At 43.7% G+C, this 16,621-nt stretch overlaps 1 protein-coding gene across 1 annotated transcript in view; it reads right to left on the bottom strand.

Moving 5' to 3' along the window:
- Window positions 1-2,714: 2,714 nt before the first annotated feature.
- Window positions 2,715-16,621, bottom strand: part of SCGN (secretagogin, EF-hand calcium binding protein) — a 78,691-nt gene continuing 64,784 nt past the window's right edge. The window contains exons 9-11 of the mRNA XM_044288193.1: window positions 10,024-10,083; window positions 8,704-8,772; window positions 2,715-3,162 (exon numbers count right to left, since the gene is read on the bottom strand). Of these exons, the coding sequence (XP_044144128.1) occupies window positions 3,034-3,162; window positions 8,704-8,772; window positions 10,024-10,083 (258 nt within the window). The 3' untranslated portion in view covers window positions 2,715-3,033. The remainder of the gene's footprint in view (window positions 3,163-8,703; window positions 8,773-10,023; window positions 10,084-16,621) is intronic.

Genomic DNA, 16,621 nt, shown 5'->3' with positions numbered 1-16,621 from the left:
ACACTAACAGCTCAGCGTTAAATTAATTTGCTTGTGGAACCAGTGGTACGGCCATTTCTCCAAAGTGTCCCAGGAGCCATTTTTCAACAGTACAACACCAGGCCATATGTTGCTCATAAACCTGCTGTCATGGCCTGCAGCGTCTACGGACTTGTCTCCCATCTGGGACGTTATTGGTCGGCAATTGCAAAGGGAGCTGCCAGCAGAGGTTCTTGATGATTTGTGTGCCCAAGTACATTCAGGATGGCAGAACATTCCTCATATAATCATTAATAACCTCACTGATAGCATGCCAAAGTAAGTTCATTTAGGCTACTTTCACACTTGCGCTAGGTGCGGATCCGTCTGGTATAGAAACATAGAAACATAGAATGTGTGGGCAGATAAGAACCATTTGGCCCATCTAGTCTGCCCAATATACTAAGTACTATGGATAGCCCCTGGCCCTATCTTATATGAAGGATGGCCTTATACCTATCCCATGCATGCTTAAACTCCTTCACTGTATTTGCAGCTACCACTTCTGCAGGAAGGCTATTCCATGCATCTGCACAGACGGATCCGCACAGATGGTATCTGCACAGACGGATCCGCACCTATAAATGCAAACAATGTTATCCGTTCAGTGCGGATCCATCTGCATAACAGCTTTTTCAGATCTGAGTTTTCACCATCGTGAAAACTCAGATCCAACAGTATATTCTAACACAGAGGCGTTCCCATGGTGATGGGGATGCTTCAAGTTAGAATATACCAAGAACTGTGTACATAACTGCCCCCTGCTGCCTGGCAGCACCCGATCTCTTACAGGGGGCTGTGATACGCACAATTAACCCCTCAGGTGCCGCACCTGAGGGGTTACTTGTGCGGATCTCAGCCCCCTGATCGGGTGCTGCCAGGCAGCAGGGGCAAGACCTCCCTCCCTCCCCAGTATTAAAAGCATTGGTGGCCACTTGCGGCGCCCCCCTCCCTCCCCAGTATTAAAAGCATTGGTGGTCAGTGCGGCACCGCCTCCTTCCCCTGTTAAAAGCATTGGTGGCTAGTGCGGCTCCCTCCCCAGTATTAAAAGCATTGGTGGCCAGTGCAGCCCCCCCCCTCCCTCCCTCCCAGTATTAAAAGCATTGGTGGCAGTGGCCACAGGCTAACAACCCCCCTCCCCCCCATCATTGGTGGCAGCAGAGCGGCATTTCCGATCGGAGTCCCAGTTTAATCGCTGGGGCTCCGATCAGTTACCATGGCGGCCAGGACGCTACTGCAGTCCTGGCTGCCATGGTTACTTAACTTATACTTACCTGCGCTGTCTGTGGCCGCACAGACCTGTCACTTACCAGTAGGAGGAGCGCCAGCCGGCCACAGACAGCGCAGGTAAGTATAAGCTAAGTAACAATGGCAGCCAGGACTGCAGTAGCGTCCTGGCTGCCATGGTAACCGATCGGAGCCCCAGCGATTAAACTGGGACTCCGATCGGAAATGTCACTCCACTGCCACCAATGATGGGGGGGAGGGGGGTTGTTAGCCTGTGAAGCATCCCCATCACTATGGGAACGCCTCTGTGTTAGAATATACTGTTGGATCTGAGTGCCACCAATGCTTTTAATACTGGGGAGGGAGGCGGGGGGGGGGGGCGCACTGGCCACCAATGCTTTTAATACTGGGAAGGGAGGGAGGGGGGCCGCACTGGCCACCAATGCTTTTAATACTGGGGAGGGAGGGGGGCCACACTGGCCACCAATGCTTTTAATGCTAGGGAGGGAGGGAGGGGGGCCTCACTGGCCACCAATGGGATGGGGATGCTTCAAGTTAAAATATACCATCGGATTAGAGAAAACTCAGATCCGATGGTATATTAATAGGGACTCCTGACTTTACATTGAAAAGTCAATGGGGGACGGATCCGTTTACAATTGCATCAATATTGTGTCAATGTAAACGGATCCGTATCCATTGACTTCTATTGTTAGTTCAGACGGATCCGCCAGGCGGAGACCAAAACGCTGCCCGCTGAAGGCGGAACGGAGCCAGACTGATGCATTCTGGGAGGATTCTTATCCATTCAGAATGCATTGGGAAAGAACGGATCCATTCGGGGCCGCTTGTGAGAGCCCTCAAACGGATCTCACAAGCAGAACCCCAAACGCAAGTGTGAAAGTAGCCTTATTTCTGTGCATAGTGCTCATACTTGAAACTGAATATATTGATATTTTGCTTCGCATATCATTAACATGTCTATTGATCCTGTAATTTCCACACCCATCCTTTGTGATGACTGTACATCTATGAATAATTATTTTGTAAAATACAAAAAAATAAAGTCAATGGAACTCATCTTCTGACTCTATATTGTCTATTTTGAACAGAAACACATGAACCAGTTGGTTATATTTTGAAAAAACATACAACTTTATTACTCCACTGCAGCACTACATGACAACAAATACATCAAATATATGCATTTTTCAATTTCCCGCAGTAAAACAAATTGAATGCATTCAACAAATGCTGCAAGATTTACATTGACATGAGTAAATTACATATCATATTCAGTAGATTAGCCATTGGGATGGGGCTACACTGCCACTTTACATGCCCACTGAAGTAATGCTTCTGACATTGAACAACTCTCTTATCCAAGAGAATACCAGATGCAGCCATTAATGCAAGCTATACAAAAGTTACCATTGCCTGCTACTTTTGTGCAACACCACGGTGCCCAAATTGTTTTACAATAAAACTAAATAGTAATATGTCCTAGATGAAAAATGTTGCAAAACTGTTGAGTCCCAGTAAGGCATGGCAAAAATCGCAGTGTAACCTTGGTCACAAGAACATTACTGTAAGAGCTTCCATTAGAAACATACTCATAAAAAAGCCTGTCATGCACTCAATTGCGTCTGCACTTCTTGCGCACTTTAATTGCAGATACTCCGAACTTCCACAAGGACCAGTTTAACAAAAGTTCTGTAGCAGAACATGGTTAACTTAAAACCAGCAAGTTCTGTCATAAGAGGCACAAAGAGGCAGATACTTAATGATTCATGGGCTTACTTTCAGACCAAGGCATAGTGCAAGCTCAGACTTCTGGATTTTGCCATCCCTGTTGACATCACAATGGTTTAGTAGAATTTTACGGAACTTATCGAGATCCACACCGGTGATACTTGGCTGTATGCAAAAGATATACAATATTATAACAGTATTCATACACAACTGTAAAAAGTGGCATTTTTTTGTCACATATGGACTAGAAAATGTAGAGCACAACAGATGTGAAGATGACTTAAAAAGAACCTGTTACTCTCTTGACACCTTGTGGAATCTACTTGTAATAACAATTCTGGAGCCTCTATTCCTGCAAGATGCTTATGAATAAATTGCCATCGGTCTCCAATAAAGGTCCATCTTTGTGTTACCAGTTGGGAGTGGTGGACTGGCCATGGACCCCACAGGGAAATTTCCTGGGGGGCCAACGTCCAGAGGGCCACCCAAGCTCTCCTCACAGCCACAGGCCAGGTACATAATGATCTGATGCTCTCAGCATTAAATAATGTAGGAGCATAAGGTACTTATGCACTTGAACAATGGCTGCAGGTGCCCTTCTGAATTCAATTGTATCGCCATTCTCAGGACGGTTATACTGTTAAATACTGTGGCAAGTGCGACAGTATTTTGTTCTGCTCCAAGGTATTTGGTTCTGCTGGGACAGCATTTTGTGTTGCACTAAGCAGTGATGGCTAACCTTTGACACTCCAGCTGTGATGAAACTACAACTCCCAGCATGCTCCATTCCTTATTTATGGAGTTCTTAAAACAGCCAAGCAAGTTTACATCTTGGGAGTTGTAGTTTTACCACAACTGGAGTGCCAGAGGTTAGCCATCACAGCACTCCAGTATTGCTAGCCTCACCTACTTCTGCTGTCTCTCCCTACTTATGCTGGCCCTATCTACCTGTGTTGTTGAACTTTTTGTCAATGTGGACCTCCCTACAACATGGGGCCACTTTCAGGTTTATTTTTCTAGGGCCACTTTATGTTCCAGTCCGTCCCTGCCAGTTGGGGTTGTGTCCCTGTACAATCTGATACTAGCAGCACTAATTGGATAGGGTCAGACTATGCAGAGACACCCCCCCCCCCCCACCACTCCTCAACTGGTAACTAGTGTTGATCGCAAATATTCTAATAGCGATTTTTTTTATCGTGAATATTGGCACTTTGAGAATTTGCAATTATCTAAAATATAGTGCTATATCTGCGTAATCGCGATTATTCGAGATTTTTTTTCATCAGTACCCATGATCCCTCACTGCTTCTTGCTTGTAGGCCAATGAGAAGGCTGCAATATCTTTGACTTTAGAAGTAGTGTTGATCGCAAATTTTTATTGCAAATTTTCCGATTGCCGATTTCCGCAATCAAGAAAATAATGACTGGAGATCACGAATTCGCAAATATATGATGAATATTTGCCCAAATATTCGTGAAAATTTCGTGAATTCGAATATTGCCCCTGCCAGGGGTTTGACGGCTAAGGCTACTTTCACACTGGCGTTCGGTGCGGATCCGTCTTGTATCTGCACAGACGGATCCGCATCAATAATGCAAACGCTTGTATCCATTCATAACGGATACGTTTGTATTATTCATTAAAAAAAAGTCTAAGTCAAAACGGATCCGTCTTGACTTACATTGAAAGTCAATGGGGGACGGTTCCGTTTTGAATTGCACCATATTGTGTCAGTAAAAACGGATCCGTCCTCATTGACTTACATTGTAAGTCAGGGCGGATCCATTTGGCTCCGCATCGTCAGGTGGACACCAAAAAGCTGCAAGCTGCGTTTTAGTGACCGCCTAAAAAACGCAACGGAGACCAAACGCAGCCAAACTGATGCATTCTGAACGGATCCTTATCCATTCAGAATGCATTGGGGCTGAACTGATCCGTTTTGGTCCGCTTGTGAGAGCCCTGAAACGGAAGTAGCTGTCTTAGTTTGCCATAGCAACCAATCAGGCTTTCAGGGAGGTCTTAAAAATGAAAGGTGGAATTCAATTGGTTGCTATGGGCAACTTAGCCAGTTTTCCTTTGCACTAGTTTTGTTAATTTCCCCTTATGTTTTCCAATGCATTATATACTGTAAATGATCAAACAATTGTGGCGTATAGAAGGGACAAATAAAGGTTACATTAAGTTAACTGATGTTTAATAAAATAAAAAAGTCCTTCCCCTGCTGCAAGAGTAACAACCCACAGAAAAAAAGATCACACTTTATTTAAACAACATTGTGCGTGATGAGAAAAAAAAAACAATGGCAGCATTAATGTTTTTCCACTTTTCCCCAATAGAAAATATGTACTCCAGGACAGTAATGGTCAGTTCGCAGTGTTCGCCAGCGAACACATGCGGTCTGCCATCTTTAGTAAGGTAGACTCACCCGTTCGGCGATGAACAGGTAAGCCCTTACCTGTGCCTGTGTCGGGGGCCAGTCTGAAATCAAATGCGGTCACTCACCGGGAGCAGGCAGTTCCAAAAACAGCCCGATGAAGGCCCCGGCGGCTGTTCTCGGAACTGCCTGCTCCCTGTGACTGCGTTTGATTTCAGACCGGCTACCAACACAGGCACAGGTAAGGGCTTACCTGTACATCGCCGGACGGGTGAGTCTACCTTACTAAAGATGGCTGCTCCAGAAGTGTGCACAAAAACGCAGTTATGTTGATGAAAAAATTAAAAGCTTATGGTTCTCAAAACAGGACACCCCCAAAATTATTTGTTTTCCAAAAAACATGCTTTTATTGGGCTAATATGTTTAATACAGTCCTGATCAAAAGTTTAAGACCACTTGAAAAATGGCAAAAAATCATATTTAGCATGGCTGGATCTTAACAAGGTTCCAAGTAGAGCTTCAACATGCAACAAGAAGAAATGGGAGTGAGAAAACATTTTTTGAGCATTCAATTTTAATGAAAACAACAAATAAACTGAAACAAGCTGTTTTTCAGCTGATCAAAAGTTTAGGACCACACCTCCCAAAAAAAAATAAACCCCCCCAAAACATAAATCCAACTTCCAAACATGAACTCAGTAATGAGTAGCTCCATCGTTATTGTTTATCACTTCAAAAATTCATTTCGGCATGCTTGATGCAAGTGTTTCCACGAGGTGAGTGGGAACATTTCTCCAAGTGGTGAAGACGGCCGCACGAAGGCCATCTACTGTCTGGAACTGTTGTCCATTTTTGTAAACTTCCCTTGCCATCCATCCCCAAAGGTTCTCAATTGGATTTAGATCAGGGGAACACGCAGGATGGGCCAAAAGAGTGATGTTATTCTCCTGGAAGAAGTCCCTTGTCCTGCGGGCATTGTGTACTGTAGCGTTGTCCTGTTGAAAAACCCAGTCGTCACCACACAGACGAGGGCCCTCAGTCATGAGGAATGCTCTCTGTAACATCTGGACATAGCCAGTGGCCATTTGACGCCCCTGCACTTCCTGAAGCTACATTGTTCCACTGAAGGAAAAAGCACCCCAGACCATTATGGCGTCCCCTCCACTGTGGCGCATAGAAAACATCTCAGGTGGGATCTGTTTGTCATGGCAGTAACATTGGAAACCATCAGGACCATCAAGGCAAAGAGAATAAAACTTTCTTCCATCTTTGAATGTCCCATGTTTGGTGCTCTCTTGCAAAGTCCAAACGAGCAGTTCTGTGGCATTCAAGGAGACGAGGTCTTTGAAGACGTTTTTTGTTTTTGAAGCCCTTCAGTCTCAGATGCCGTCTGATGGTTATGGGGCTTCAGTCAGCACCAGTAAGGGCCTTAACTTGGGTCGAGGATCGTCCAGTGTCTTGACGGACAGCCAATTGGATCCTCCGGCTTAGTGCTGATGAATTTTTTTGGGGTCTTCCACTTGACTTTTTTGTTCCATAACTCTCAGGATCATTTAAGAAATTCCAAATGACTGTCTTACTGCGTCCCACCTCAGCAGCAATGGCACGCTGTAAGAGACCCTGCTTATTCAGTTCAACAAACCGACCACGTTCAAAAAGGGCAAGTTTTTTTGCCTTTGCCATCACATCGTGTGACTACCTGACAGAAAATGACAATGAATCCACATCTTTGCACAAATTTGGCCTTTTAAAGGCATGTGGTCCTAAAATTTGTATCAGCTGAAAAACAGCCTGTTTCAGTTTAATCGTTATTTTCAATTAATTGAATGCTCAAAAAATGTTTTGTCTCACTCTTATTTCTTCTTGTTGCATGTTGAAGCTCTACTTGGAACCTTGTTAAGATCAAAAAGTGTAAAATATGATTTTTTGCAATTTTTCAAGGGGTCTTAAACTTTTGATCAGGACTGTATAAAAAAACATTCTAAATTTGGTATCACCATAATAAACCCAACTCATAGAATTAATATTATGGGGGTCATTTACAATCAGAAATATACCTACCGTACATTAGGCGTATTTCTGGTGCAAATTGGTTAGAAGGTTAGTTGCGCCGCAATCTGCGACTTTTCCTCGCTCACAGCGGGTCTAAAAAAGTGGGAGTGGTGTGGCCTATTTTAGGCGTAAAAAAATGGTCTGAATGTAAGGCAACAAGGAAGCTGGCTTACTTTTGGATCGGCACTGGATACACCAAACTTATATAGAGGCCGGCTCCTCTACATAACTTTGTCGGATCCACTGCCAGCGCAGGGACATATTAAGACCGGCGTCTAAAATGCTGGTCTCAATAAATGACCCCATACGAGTTATTTATACTGTGTATAAAAGTCCAGGACACACTCCTTTTGCATTCAGTGAACAAACTTTTATTAAATCCCATTATGTGACAAAAGACGTGCAGATCCTTCTAGCATATGGCCTCATGCCATTGAACGCATTTTCTTTCCATGTCCGTTTTATTTCAATGCCATTTTATTTCAATGGGTCCGCCAAAAAAACTGAAGTTACTCCGTGTGCATTACGTTTCTGTATGTCGTTATATATGATGACATTTCGGTCTTGGTGTATCTGGTATAGAAGAGAAGAAGCCTGTGCAGATGCTGCCCCTCACGTAGGCTGGAGGAATGGAGCTCCATTTCATTAGCCTTTGACCGGCAGCATCCACATAGGCTACTTCTTTTCTACACCTGATATGACTTAAAAAGGGCCAGAGACCAACATTTTGTCATATATTATCTGGAAGAATCAGAATTTACACGTGCATTTCTGTTGTCATATAATGTTATTTAGGCCTCACGCACATTAAAGTAAATGAGTCCACAAAAAAAGCAGATACATCACAGACATCACACAAATGTCATCTGTATTTTGCTGATCCAAGTTTTGAGGACTGTAAAATATATATAGTCAAGTGCATGAGGCCTCAATAAAAGTTTGTTCACTGATTGTAAAAGGAGCATGCTCTGGACATTTGTACACTAAGTGGCTGAAAGAACCCTTTCAGGAGGTACCTCCACATTAAAGATTAGGTGGTGTGGTTCCACCATAAGTGAGATGCTGTTTTTATCCATCCCAGATTCACTACAAAAATGGAAAGTTAATCGGTAAATCATATGTAACTCAAAATGGTGCCAATAGAAAGTACAACTCATCCCACAAATAAACTACCCTTATGCCTAATGCGGTTCAATATGGCCTCCTTTATTTGAATGTGGCACACAACCTAAAAAAACAACAACAAAAAAACGGGAATTCGGTTGTTGAGCAAAAGTACCTTCACTAGTTCCATCATGTCTTTTACAAATCCATCTACTTCAGGACCTTCCAATTCTCCTGTTTTGCTCTGGAAAAAAAAAACATATATTGAGTTACATTTATGTGAACTGAGACATAAAACTATAGATTATTATCTTTATGAATAAAGACTGTTGTACAAAGGAAAATAACACAGTGGAGTACCAAATGTTTTGCTTAAGTCTGAAGGAACCTTATCTACAATTCCCCTAGTAAATCTAGAATGGAAGAGTGATAGCACAGATCTTTATTAAGTTATACAACCTTTTGAACCCTTCACTAGATAAATGCTGAATATATAGCATGGTTAAAAAAATGGATTGTTGGATCATATTCGACCATATCATTGGATGTCATCGTTCACAGCGTAAAACAAATGAATGGATTTGCAGTATACACTGGTAAGGGTTCCTTCACACACAATTTTAGTCCTGGTGTTTTTTGGGGTATAAAGCCTAAAAAAACAACTGACTTTTGAGGCTTTGTTTGCCCATATAGTGTGTTTTACCAACTGGAGTTTTTTACTCCCTTTTTTGTATGCCTGCCTTTTGTGTTATTTTTTGTTATTTTTTATAGGAAAGTATGAGCCCCCTGTAAATGCCTCTTCCTCTATGGAGTCATATGGGCCAAAAGCATTGGTAAAAAAGCACCATGCAAAAACACCATTAAAAATGCCAGCAGACATTACACATATGCCTATTTAAAGTTTGAAAAAGACAATAGAGATCTATGGGAGAAAAAAATGGCAGGTAATGAAGAAATAATGTCATAACCAGAGAATACTGAAATTTAAAAAATAAATGCTATTGACCCCAAAACGCACCACAAGGGTGAAAAAAATGCCACTACTGTTTGTTCTGGGTTTAATATTTTCCTCACTCTTCCATGCAACATGTGGAGCTGGTGTTTTTTGCCTATAAAATATGGCACGCAGAAAAAGTCAACAAAAAAATGGAAAAGCCCTCAAACCAGCAGAAAAAGATCTATAATTGCCCTAAAATTGCCCTAAAGGACTATTGACAACGACTTGAGCTATTTGAATTCTTATATGTGCTGGTCTTGACACTGGCGTCTTCATACTATAAAAAAAAAAAAAAAACATCTGTTGTGCTTTGAGAGTTCATTTTTCCAGGAGTGAAAACAACTCTGCAGGGCTTGTAAAATGTACAGTATATATCATCCTATTAAACTAGACTAAAGAAAAGACTTCAAGCCTTTTTTATGCACTATTTTCTGCATTGTAATTTTTACTGTACATGCCATTTTTACATTGACAGTAGGAAAAATAAATCGTACTTACTACATCATAGTGTGCAAATATGGTTTCAAAGTCTCTTTTTCTCTCATCTTGACTACTTGCCTAAAAATATAAATAGAATATAAATATAGAAAATACGGTAGAAATAGAATATCTTAGGGAAAATATTAAAAAGAATATACTGTATATTCAGAAAAGGACATTATTTAAATCACAGCTTTGCTGTATAGATTGGGATAAGATGAGCAGAGTCCTCATATTATCATTAGAGGAATAAATGACAACTCTTTTGTATTTCTGAAGGTCTAGCTAAGACTATACACTACATACAGAGATAAGACTATGTCACTCCATGTCTCTGATAGTCCTGGTACTCCATCACTTGGGTGAGGGATGTAAATTGTTTTTCTACTATACTTTATTAGGGAATTATGTTCATTTTTTTTAAATTATAAAGCAGCCTCTAAAATGTTCCCTTAGCAACCCTCTAACTAACCGTGGTTAAGGAAATTCCAGCTTTTCAGTCTGCCTCTGGTCTCCCTGCAAAGCGGCTGACTCCCTACCCTGTTTTGTATGCCTAACTTATTCGAACAAAACAAACAAAAAAAAAAAGCTAATAGTATACCAATAGTATACTCATCTCCGGCATTCAGTAGAAAAGTGAAGAAATAATTTTTTGGGTAACACTCAGAGGGTCGCTAACTAGCACTTTAGAGGCTGTTTTCTAACAAACATTAACACAATTCCCTTATAAAGTATCTTAGAAAAACATTCAATATCTCTGTTCCTACACATTGAAAAAATATATGAAAGGACAATTAAATCAAAGGACTTTAAATCAAATTAATAAAACTAAAATTAAATACATGAGACATAAGAAAAAAAATGTCTTACATGTCTTAAAAATATGTTCATTTTTTTTAAATACAGGTGGACATTTATTATGGTATTTATGCCACTATTGTGGTGTAGAAAAGTCACTAATTTTGGTGTACGCCATATTTGTTGTAAAATTTCCGGCCTTTTTTTCCCTTCTTGCCACTTTTCTGAAGTGGAGAGGAAAGAGGGTTGAAGAGGGCAGTGTCAGCAGGTCTAGTACTTTTGGCGCAATTCATGCAAGTTTTCAGGCACGAATTAAGACAGAAATCTAGAGCAGCTAAGAGGCTGCCATAGATTTTAGTCTCCCAGCCAGTACCTCTATGAGAGGCCTACTCCTTTAGCTGCACAGGAAAAATCAAGACTGACTATGAAAACGCCAGTCTTGATAAATATCCACCACAGAAAGTTTTCCAGCCAGCATTGGGAATAATTCCTAGTCTAAGCCCTATATGCCTCTCTCAATAGCAACTGAAGCATCTAAATGGTGGGGAGGGGATTGGAGAAAAGGGCATAGTTGCCTGCTCTAACTAAGGGCAATTTAAACTAGGGACAGATCCCGTTAGCTAAATGCTGGGTCACTTTCTTTGTCTCCAGTGTTGGGGCTGTTCAGTACACAGTGTAAGCTGATGACTACTGATATTTATGAAGACCTGACTCTCCCGCCCCCCCCCCCCCCCCTGCTGCTGATTGCAATCAGAAAAAAAAACTAGTGACAGATTCCCTTTAATAAAAAGGTCAGAAAAAAACGAAAGTAAAAAATGAACAAACTTAAAAAGATGTGCTATTTTGGAAATAAATTAACATAAATATTACAAAGTGAATGTGGAACCATTGCGTCTACAAAACAGATTTGGCTTGGGGTTACTCATAAGGGCGTTATCCCTTAACAGGAATCTGGACTTCGCTGCAGTGGAACCATCAGGCTGCTACCTCTTGAGGTAGTCTCTGTTTGGTAGCCTGCTGACCCACAGGGGCAAGAGACATCAGGCAGAGCATCAAGGGATCAGGCAAAACCAAAATCAGGATTAGACCATAGTCAAGGACAAGCTGAGGTCAGGTCAGGCAGAGTTCATGAAAAACAGCCCAAGGAAAGGGCAGCCAACTCAGGCTCAGAATGGATGTTTCTAATCCAACTCAAAGGTCTGACTTAAAATATTTTTCCTGACAGTTTGTATAGTTTGAAATTGCAGTCTCTCAATTTACTGTGCAAGATATGTAATTATAACCTCATGTACAAAATATTGACTAACCCAAACCTGACATGTGTAAAGGCCGATTCATTGGCCTGTATTTGTGGGAGGGGCACTGCTACCTTTATGTTCGGCCGGCGTCCCTCCCACTTTGTACGTGGGTTCCTACTGTTTGGAGACCGGTGTATGCAGGGAGCGGAGCGGTGTCTCATCGGCAGCGGTGTCCATCTACGGTGAGTAGCTGCCACGTCCTGCAGCCCAGCGCTTCTGAGTCCGGCCGGCAGTGGGTCGGCCACCTAGGTGAGGGGGGCACCCCCTCACCGGAGCGGTCTGCCAGGGAGCAACGCTAGCTCGCCACGTGGCATGACACGTTAGGGTGCAGGGGGCGGCATGTCCCCGCTCAGCAGTTTGTTTAATGTCTGGCACGGGCCGCCGTGCTGTTAGATAGGCAGGGATACGGGGTACGGGGGGCGGGGCTTGTCGAGTGTTTTTGAAAGTTACAGGGTTGTCGCGGGTCTGTCCGTTATCAGTGCTGGCAGGTTGTGAGCCAATGTGTGTGTGGAGCCCTCTACCGGGTTGGTTGGAGCCCTGTACCAGGTCGGTTAGTGGTAATCTTGAGGGTGCCAGTCTTTTCCAGGGGTAGAAGGAGGAGAAAATATATATAATTGGATAAAAATAAAAAATAAAAGTGGGAAAAATAACTGTGTCCAGGGAGGGTAGTCGATTAATATGGTGGAGTGTAGGCTAGGGAGTTAGGGCCTGTGGGGTGGGGGGGTGGTCTTAGAGGAAGTGCTGTGCGGTCTCTGGCTGCATTTAATTTCTCATTCATGGGGTTCGTTAGCGCCTTATCACCTGAGGCTCTCCCCGTTAGGGAGGCAGGACATAGCCGCAGGTTGTTTTTCTTTTTTCCTTCTCCCAGGCAGTAGGTGGGGTTAGTGGGTATGACTCGCAGGCCTTAATTTGTGCGGTTGCGGTCACAGGTCATGTTCTTGTGATGAGGGAAACTTTTTGGAGAGGGAGGAAAAAGTGAGGGAAAAAAAAAAGGAAGGAAGGGGAGAGGTGATATAAAGAGTAACAATATAAGTTAACATAGTCTCCTTCAATTCTACTCGCTAGTCTTGTTTGCTCACCCTCTTCTTACCGTTGTTTGTGGTTTCCTCCCGGCGTGGTGTGTAATCCAGTGTTGACGGCATAATTGTTTGCTTCTAGGTTCAAGCGTTTCTCTCAAGTTACGTCCAGGATCTTGACTTACCTGCCAGGTAGTAGAGGTACATGTCGGGGGGGGGAGGTTGCAAGTGTTGTTCATGTCTCATTCGCTGTCCATTGTTTCGTGTTATATTGTCTCTACAGCTGAAATGTCGCGAGCTTCAGATATTGTTGAGGCTTCCGTGGATGAGGATGTTGTGGGAATGTCTGAAGGCGGCAGTATTCCATCCCTACGTGCATGAACTATCCCTAGGCTTACTACGAAACTAACAAAGAGGGGTATTCCTTTCCCGACTTCCGCCAGGAAGGCTGAGTTGTATCGGCTGTTGAAATACTCAGTGGCTCCGTGTCACAATGTCGTCTCCAGTTACACGTCATGTTGAATAGCTTAATGTCGTCCGTTACTAGTATACAAGCAAGGTTGGAGATGGTAGAGTCTCGTGCATCGGTCGTTCCTGTCTCTTTTTCGGACCTACCCGTTGCCTCTACATCCGCAACAGGTAGCTGTCGTTCAACGCAGGCCGTTCCCAATGTCTTTCATGCACATTTTGTTCAGGCTAACATCAAAAAGGATATATTAGAGGGTAGGGATGTTAACCTTGCTTCTTTGCTGATTGCTACCAGGGACTTGTCCGACAGTAAGGTCATTGCCTGCGGTAAGGTCTCTGTGGTGCTGAGAGGCCGAGACCACAGGCTCAATCGCAAGTTGACGATACCCGAATTTGTCATGGCATTCAGTCTGTTCAGAGATGTGATATGTTCTGTTAGGCCTGATAGGAGGGAAGAACTTGATTTGTACCTTTTCCGAGTCATAGAGTTAGGGTATAAGTATGGCGGGTGTTCGTTTTATGATCATCATTGTTCCTTTTCCGCCAAGGCAGCGGCGGCTTTAGCGCAGTTTTAGTTCATCACAGATTGGTCCAATTTAGACAATGAGTTATTTTGTAGGCATTTTTCTGGTTTGAAAGGTCCTTCCTGTTCGTTATGTCAGTCGAATTTTCACTCAGTTAAGTGGTGCCACAAGTCTAACCCTTCTGGTTCGTCGGCCGGACCTCTAGACGTTTTCAGGTCTTCCAGCTCAGTTGACAAGTTGGGTTGGCCTATTGTTCAGTTGGGTAGGGTCCAGATTTGTAACAATTACAACTACTCTTTGTGTAATTTCAGTCGATCAAAGTCTACATGAGTGTCGTGATTACTGGTTGCTTACGGGGGTTCTTGGTGGATCATCCTAATCCAGGTTTCGTGGAGTTTTTGATTTCAGGTTTTTCTAAAGGTTTTCATACCGGGTTGGTCACCGTTCCAGAGTTTACGCACGATTGTAAGAATCTTCAGTGAGCTGGCAAGAATCCTAGTGCCATAGACAAGTTGATAAATGTTTTTTCGATCAGTCCTTTTAAGGTGCCCCCTTTCCAGCGGTGGAGAGTTAGTCCCGTAGGGGTGGTCAAGGGTAAGTTTAGTAAGAAGGAGAGACTGATCATAGACCTGTCAGCCCCGCATGGTTCCCATGTTCCTAGCCTCAACTCCCTTATTCCATCAGAGGAAGTGGGTATGAGGTATTCTTCCATTGACCAGGCTATCGCCATTATCATTCGGTTAGGACCCAGAGCAGCATTGTCCAAGGCCGATATCTCTGATACCTTTAAGTTACTCCCTAATACACCAGCTCTCTGGCAGTGGCTGGGCATTAAGTGGTGGGACCAATACTACTTTTCAACAAAACTTACTTTTGGTTCTAAGAGCAGCCCGTGGCTGTTCGATCAGTTGGCTCAGGCCCTCTATTGGGTATTAGAGAATAAAATCTACTGTGAGCACGTCATCCATTACTTGGATGATTTCCTGCTGATCAAGAGGCCAGGGCCGGCCCCCCTGGGTCTGGGGAAACTATTGAGTTGTTTTTCTCAGGTGGGCGTCCCGGTATCCTCCAAGAAAGTTGAGGGCCCATCCACAGTCATTACTTTCCTAGGCATAGTGTTAGATTCGGAAAACACGTTAGCCAGATTGCTGTCGGACAAGTTAGTTAGGATCAGGGAAGTGGTTCACAGGTTCTCAGTTACCACCGTGGTCACTAAGGCTGATTTACAGTCATTACTGGGCATGTTAAATTTTTCTATGAGGATCATCCCGCAAGGCAGGTCATTTATTTCCCGCTTGTTGGCCCTCCTCGCTACTGCTCCAAATCAGGACAGCCCGGTAAGCCTGGATAGTCAGGCCTTATCTGACCTACACATTTGGGACCACTTCCTCAGCCAGTGGAATGGGGTGTCCTTGTTTATTCCCGAATTGTCTAACCTGTCTCCAGTAATCTTCTCAGACGCGGCTGCTGGCACAGGTTTTGCTGCTATTTTTGGCACCCACTGGGTCGCAGGTGAGTAGTCAGTTGAGGTTAGACAGATCCTGGGTTTCCTGCAAACCTCAGCACTCTTCGAGCTGTACCCCATAGTGGCGGCCTCCTTTATCTGGGGCAGCCGCTGGACAAATCTCACTGTGTTGTTTGTAACAGACAACGCTGCAGTGGTAGATATTATAACCAGTGGTTTGTCTAAGTCATCACATGTCATGTGTCTCATGAGGCGTCGAGTTCAACTCTCGTTGCAACATCATTTCTGTATTACTAGTACGCATGTACCAGGTTCTCAAAATGTGGCACCTGATGCCTTATCGAGGGCTAATTTTCCTAATTTTTCGCAGGTCACGCCAGAAGCGGATGTTACGGGCGCTGCTGTCCCTCCCCACGAGTTGCTTATATTGGTATGACTAGTCATCTGGCCACAGCCCATACCTTATTAGCCGAGTTGCTTTCTCCGAACACGGCTAGGGCTTACCGCACTGGGTGGGCCGTATATTGCAAATTCCTGGAGAAATGCCCTCGAGGAGAGTCCAGCTTCATCGAGTACATCCTTGCTTTTATAGGTTACTGCCACTTGGAACTTAAGCTATCACACAAGACAGTGAAATCCTACCTGTCAGGGGTGCAGCATTTCCTTTCCGTTAGTCATCCAGAACGGAGTTCGTTGTTTTCTGTTCACGCAGTCAAAGCAACGTTGAGGGGGTTAAGCAGATGTGGCAGGAGGCAAGGTACGCAGACAAGCTGTTACTGATAGGCTATTCCATAGCCTGTCTGACGTTCTGGATAAGAATCCTTTCGGGGTTTTGCCCAGCTTGGTGCTTAAAGCGGCTTTTCATTTAGCCTTTTACGGTTTCTTGAGGCCTGGTGAGTTTACTTGTCCCCCCAATAGCAGTAAGTTTGTCACAGTTAGCCAACTGGTTCCGCATCTTGAGGGTTTCACGTTACTACTGAGGACGTTCAAGACCTCTCAGACGGGTCCTCTGATCCCAGTGTCCTACTTCCCCACGTCTCTAGATGG

Source organism: Bufo gargarizans, chromosome 3, assembly GCF_014858855.1.
Source record: "Bufo gargarizans isolate SCDJY-AF-19 chromosome 3, ASM1485885v1, whole genome shotgun sequence".
Classification (NCBI taxonomy): Eukaryota; Metazoa; Chordata; class Amphibia; order Anura; family Bufonidae; genus Bufo; species Bufo gargarizans.
Note: the sequence above shows the minus strand (reverse complement) of the source record. Positions and strands in the feature narration are given on the sequence as shown.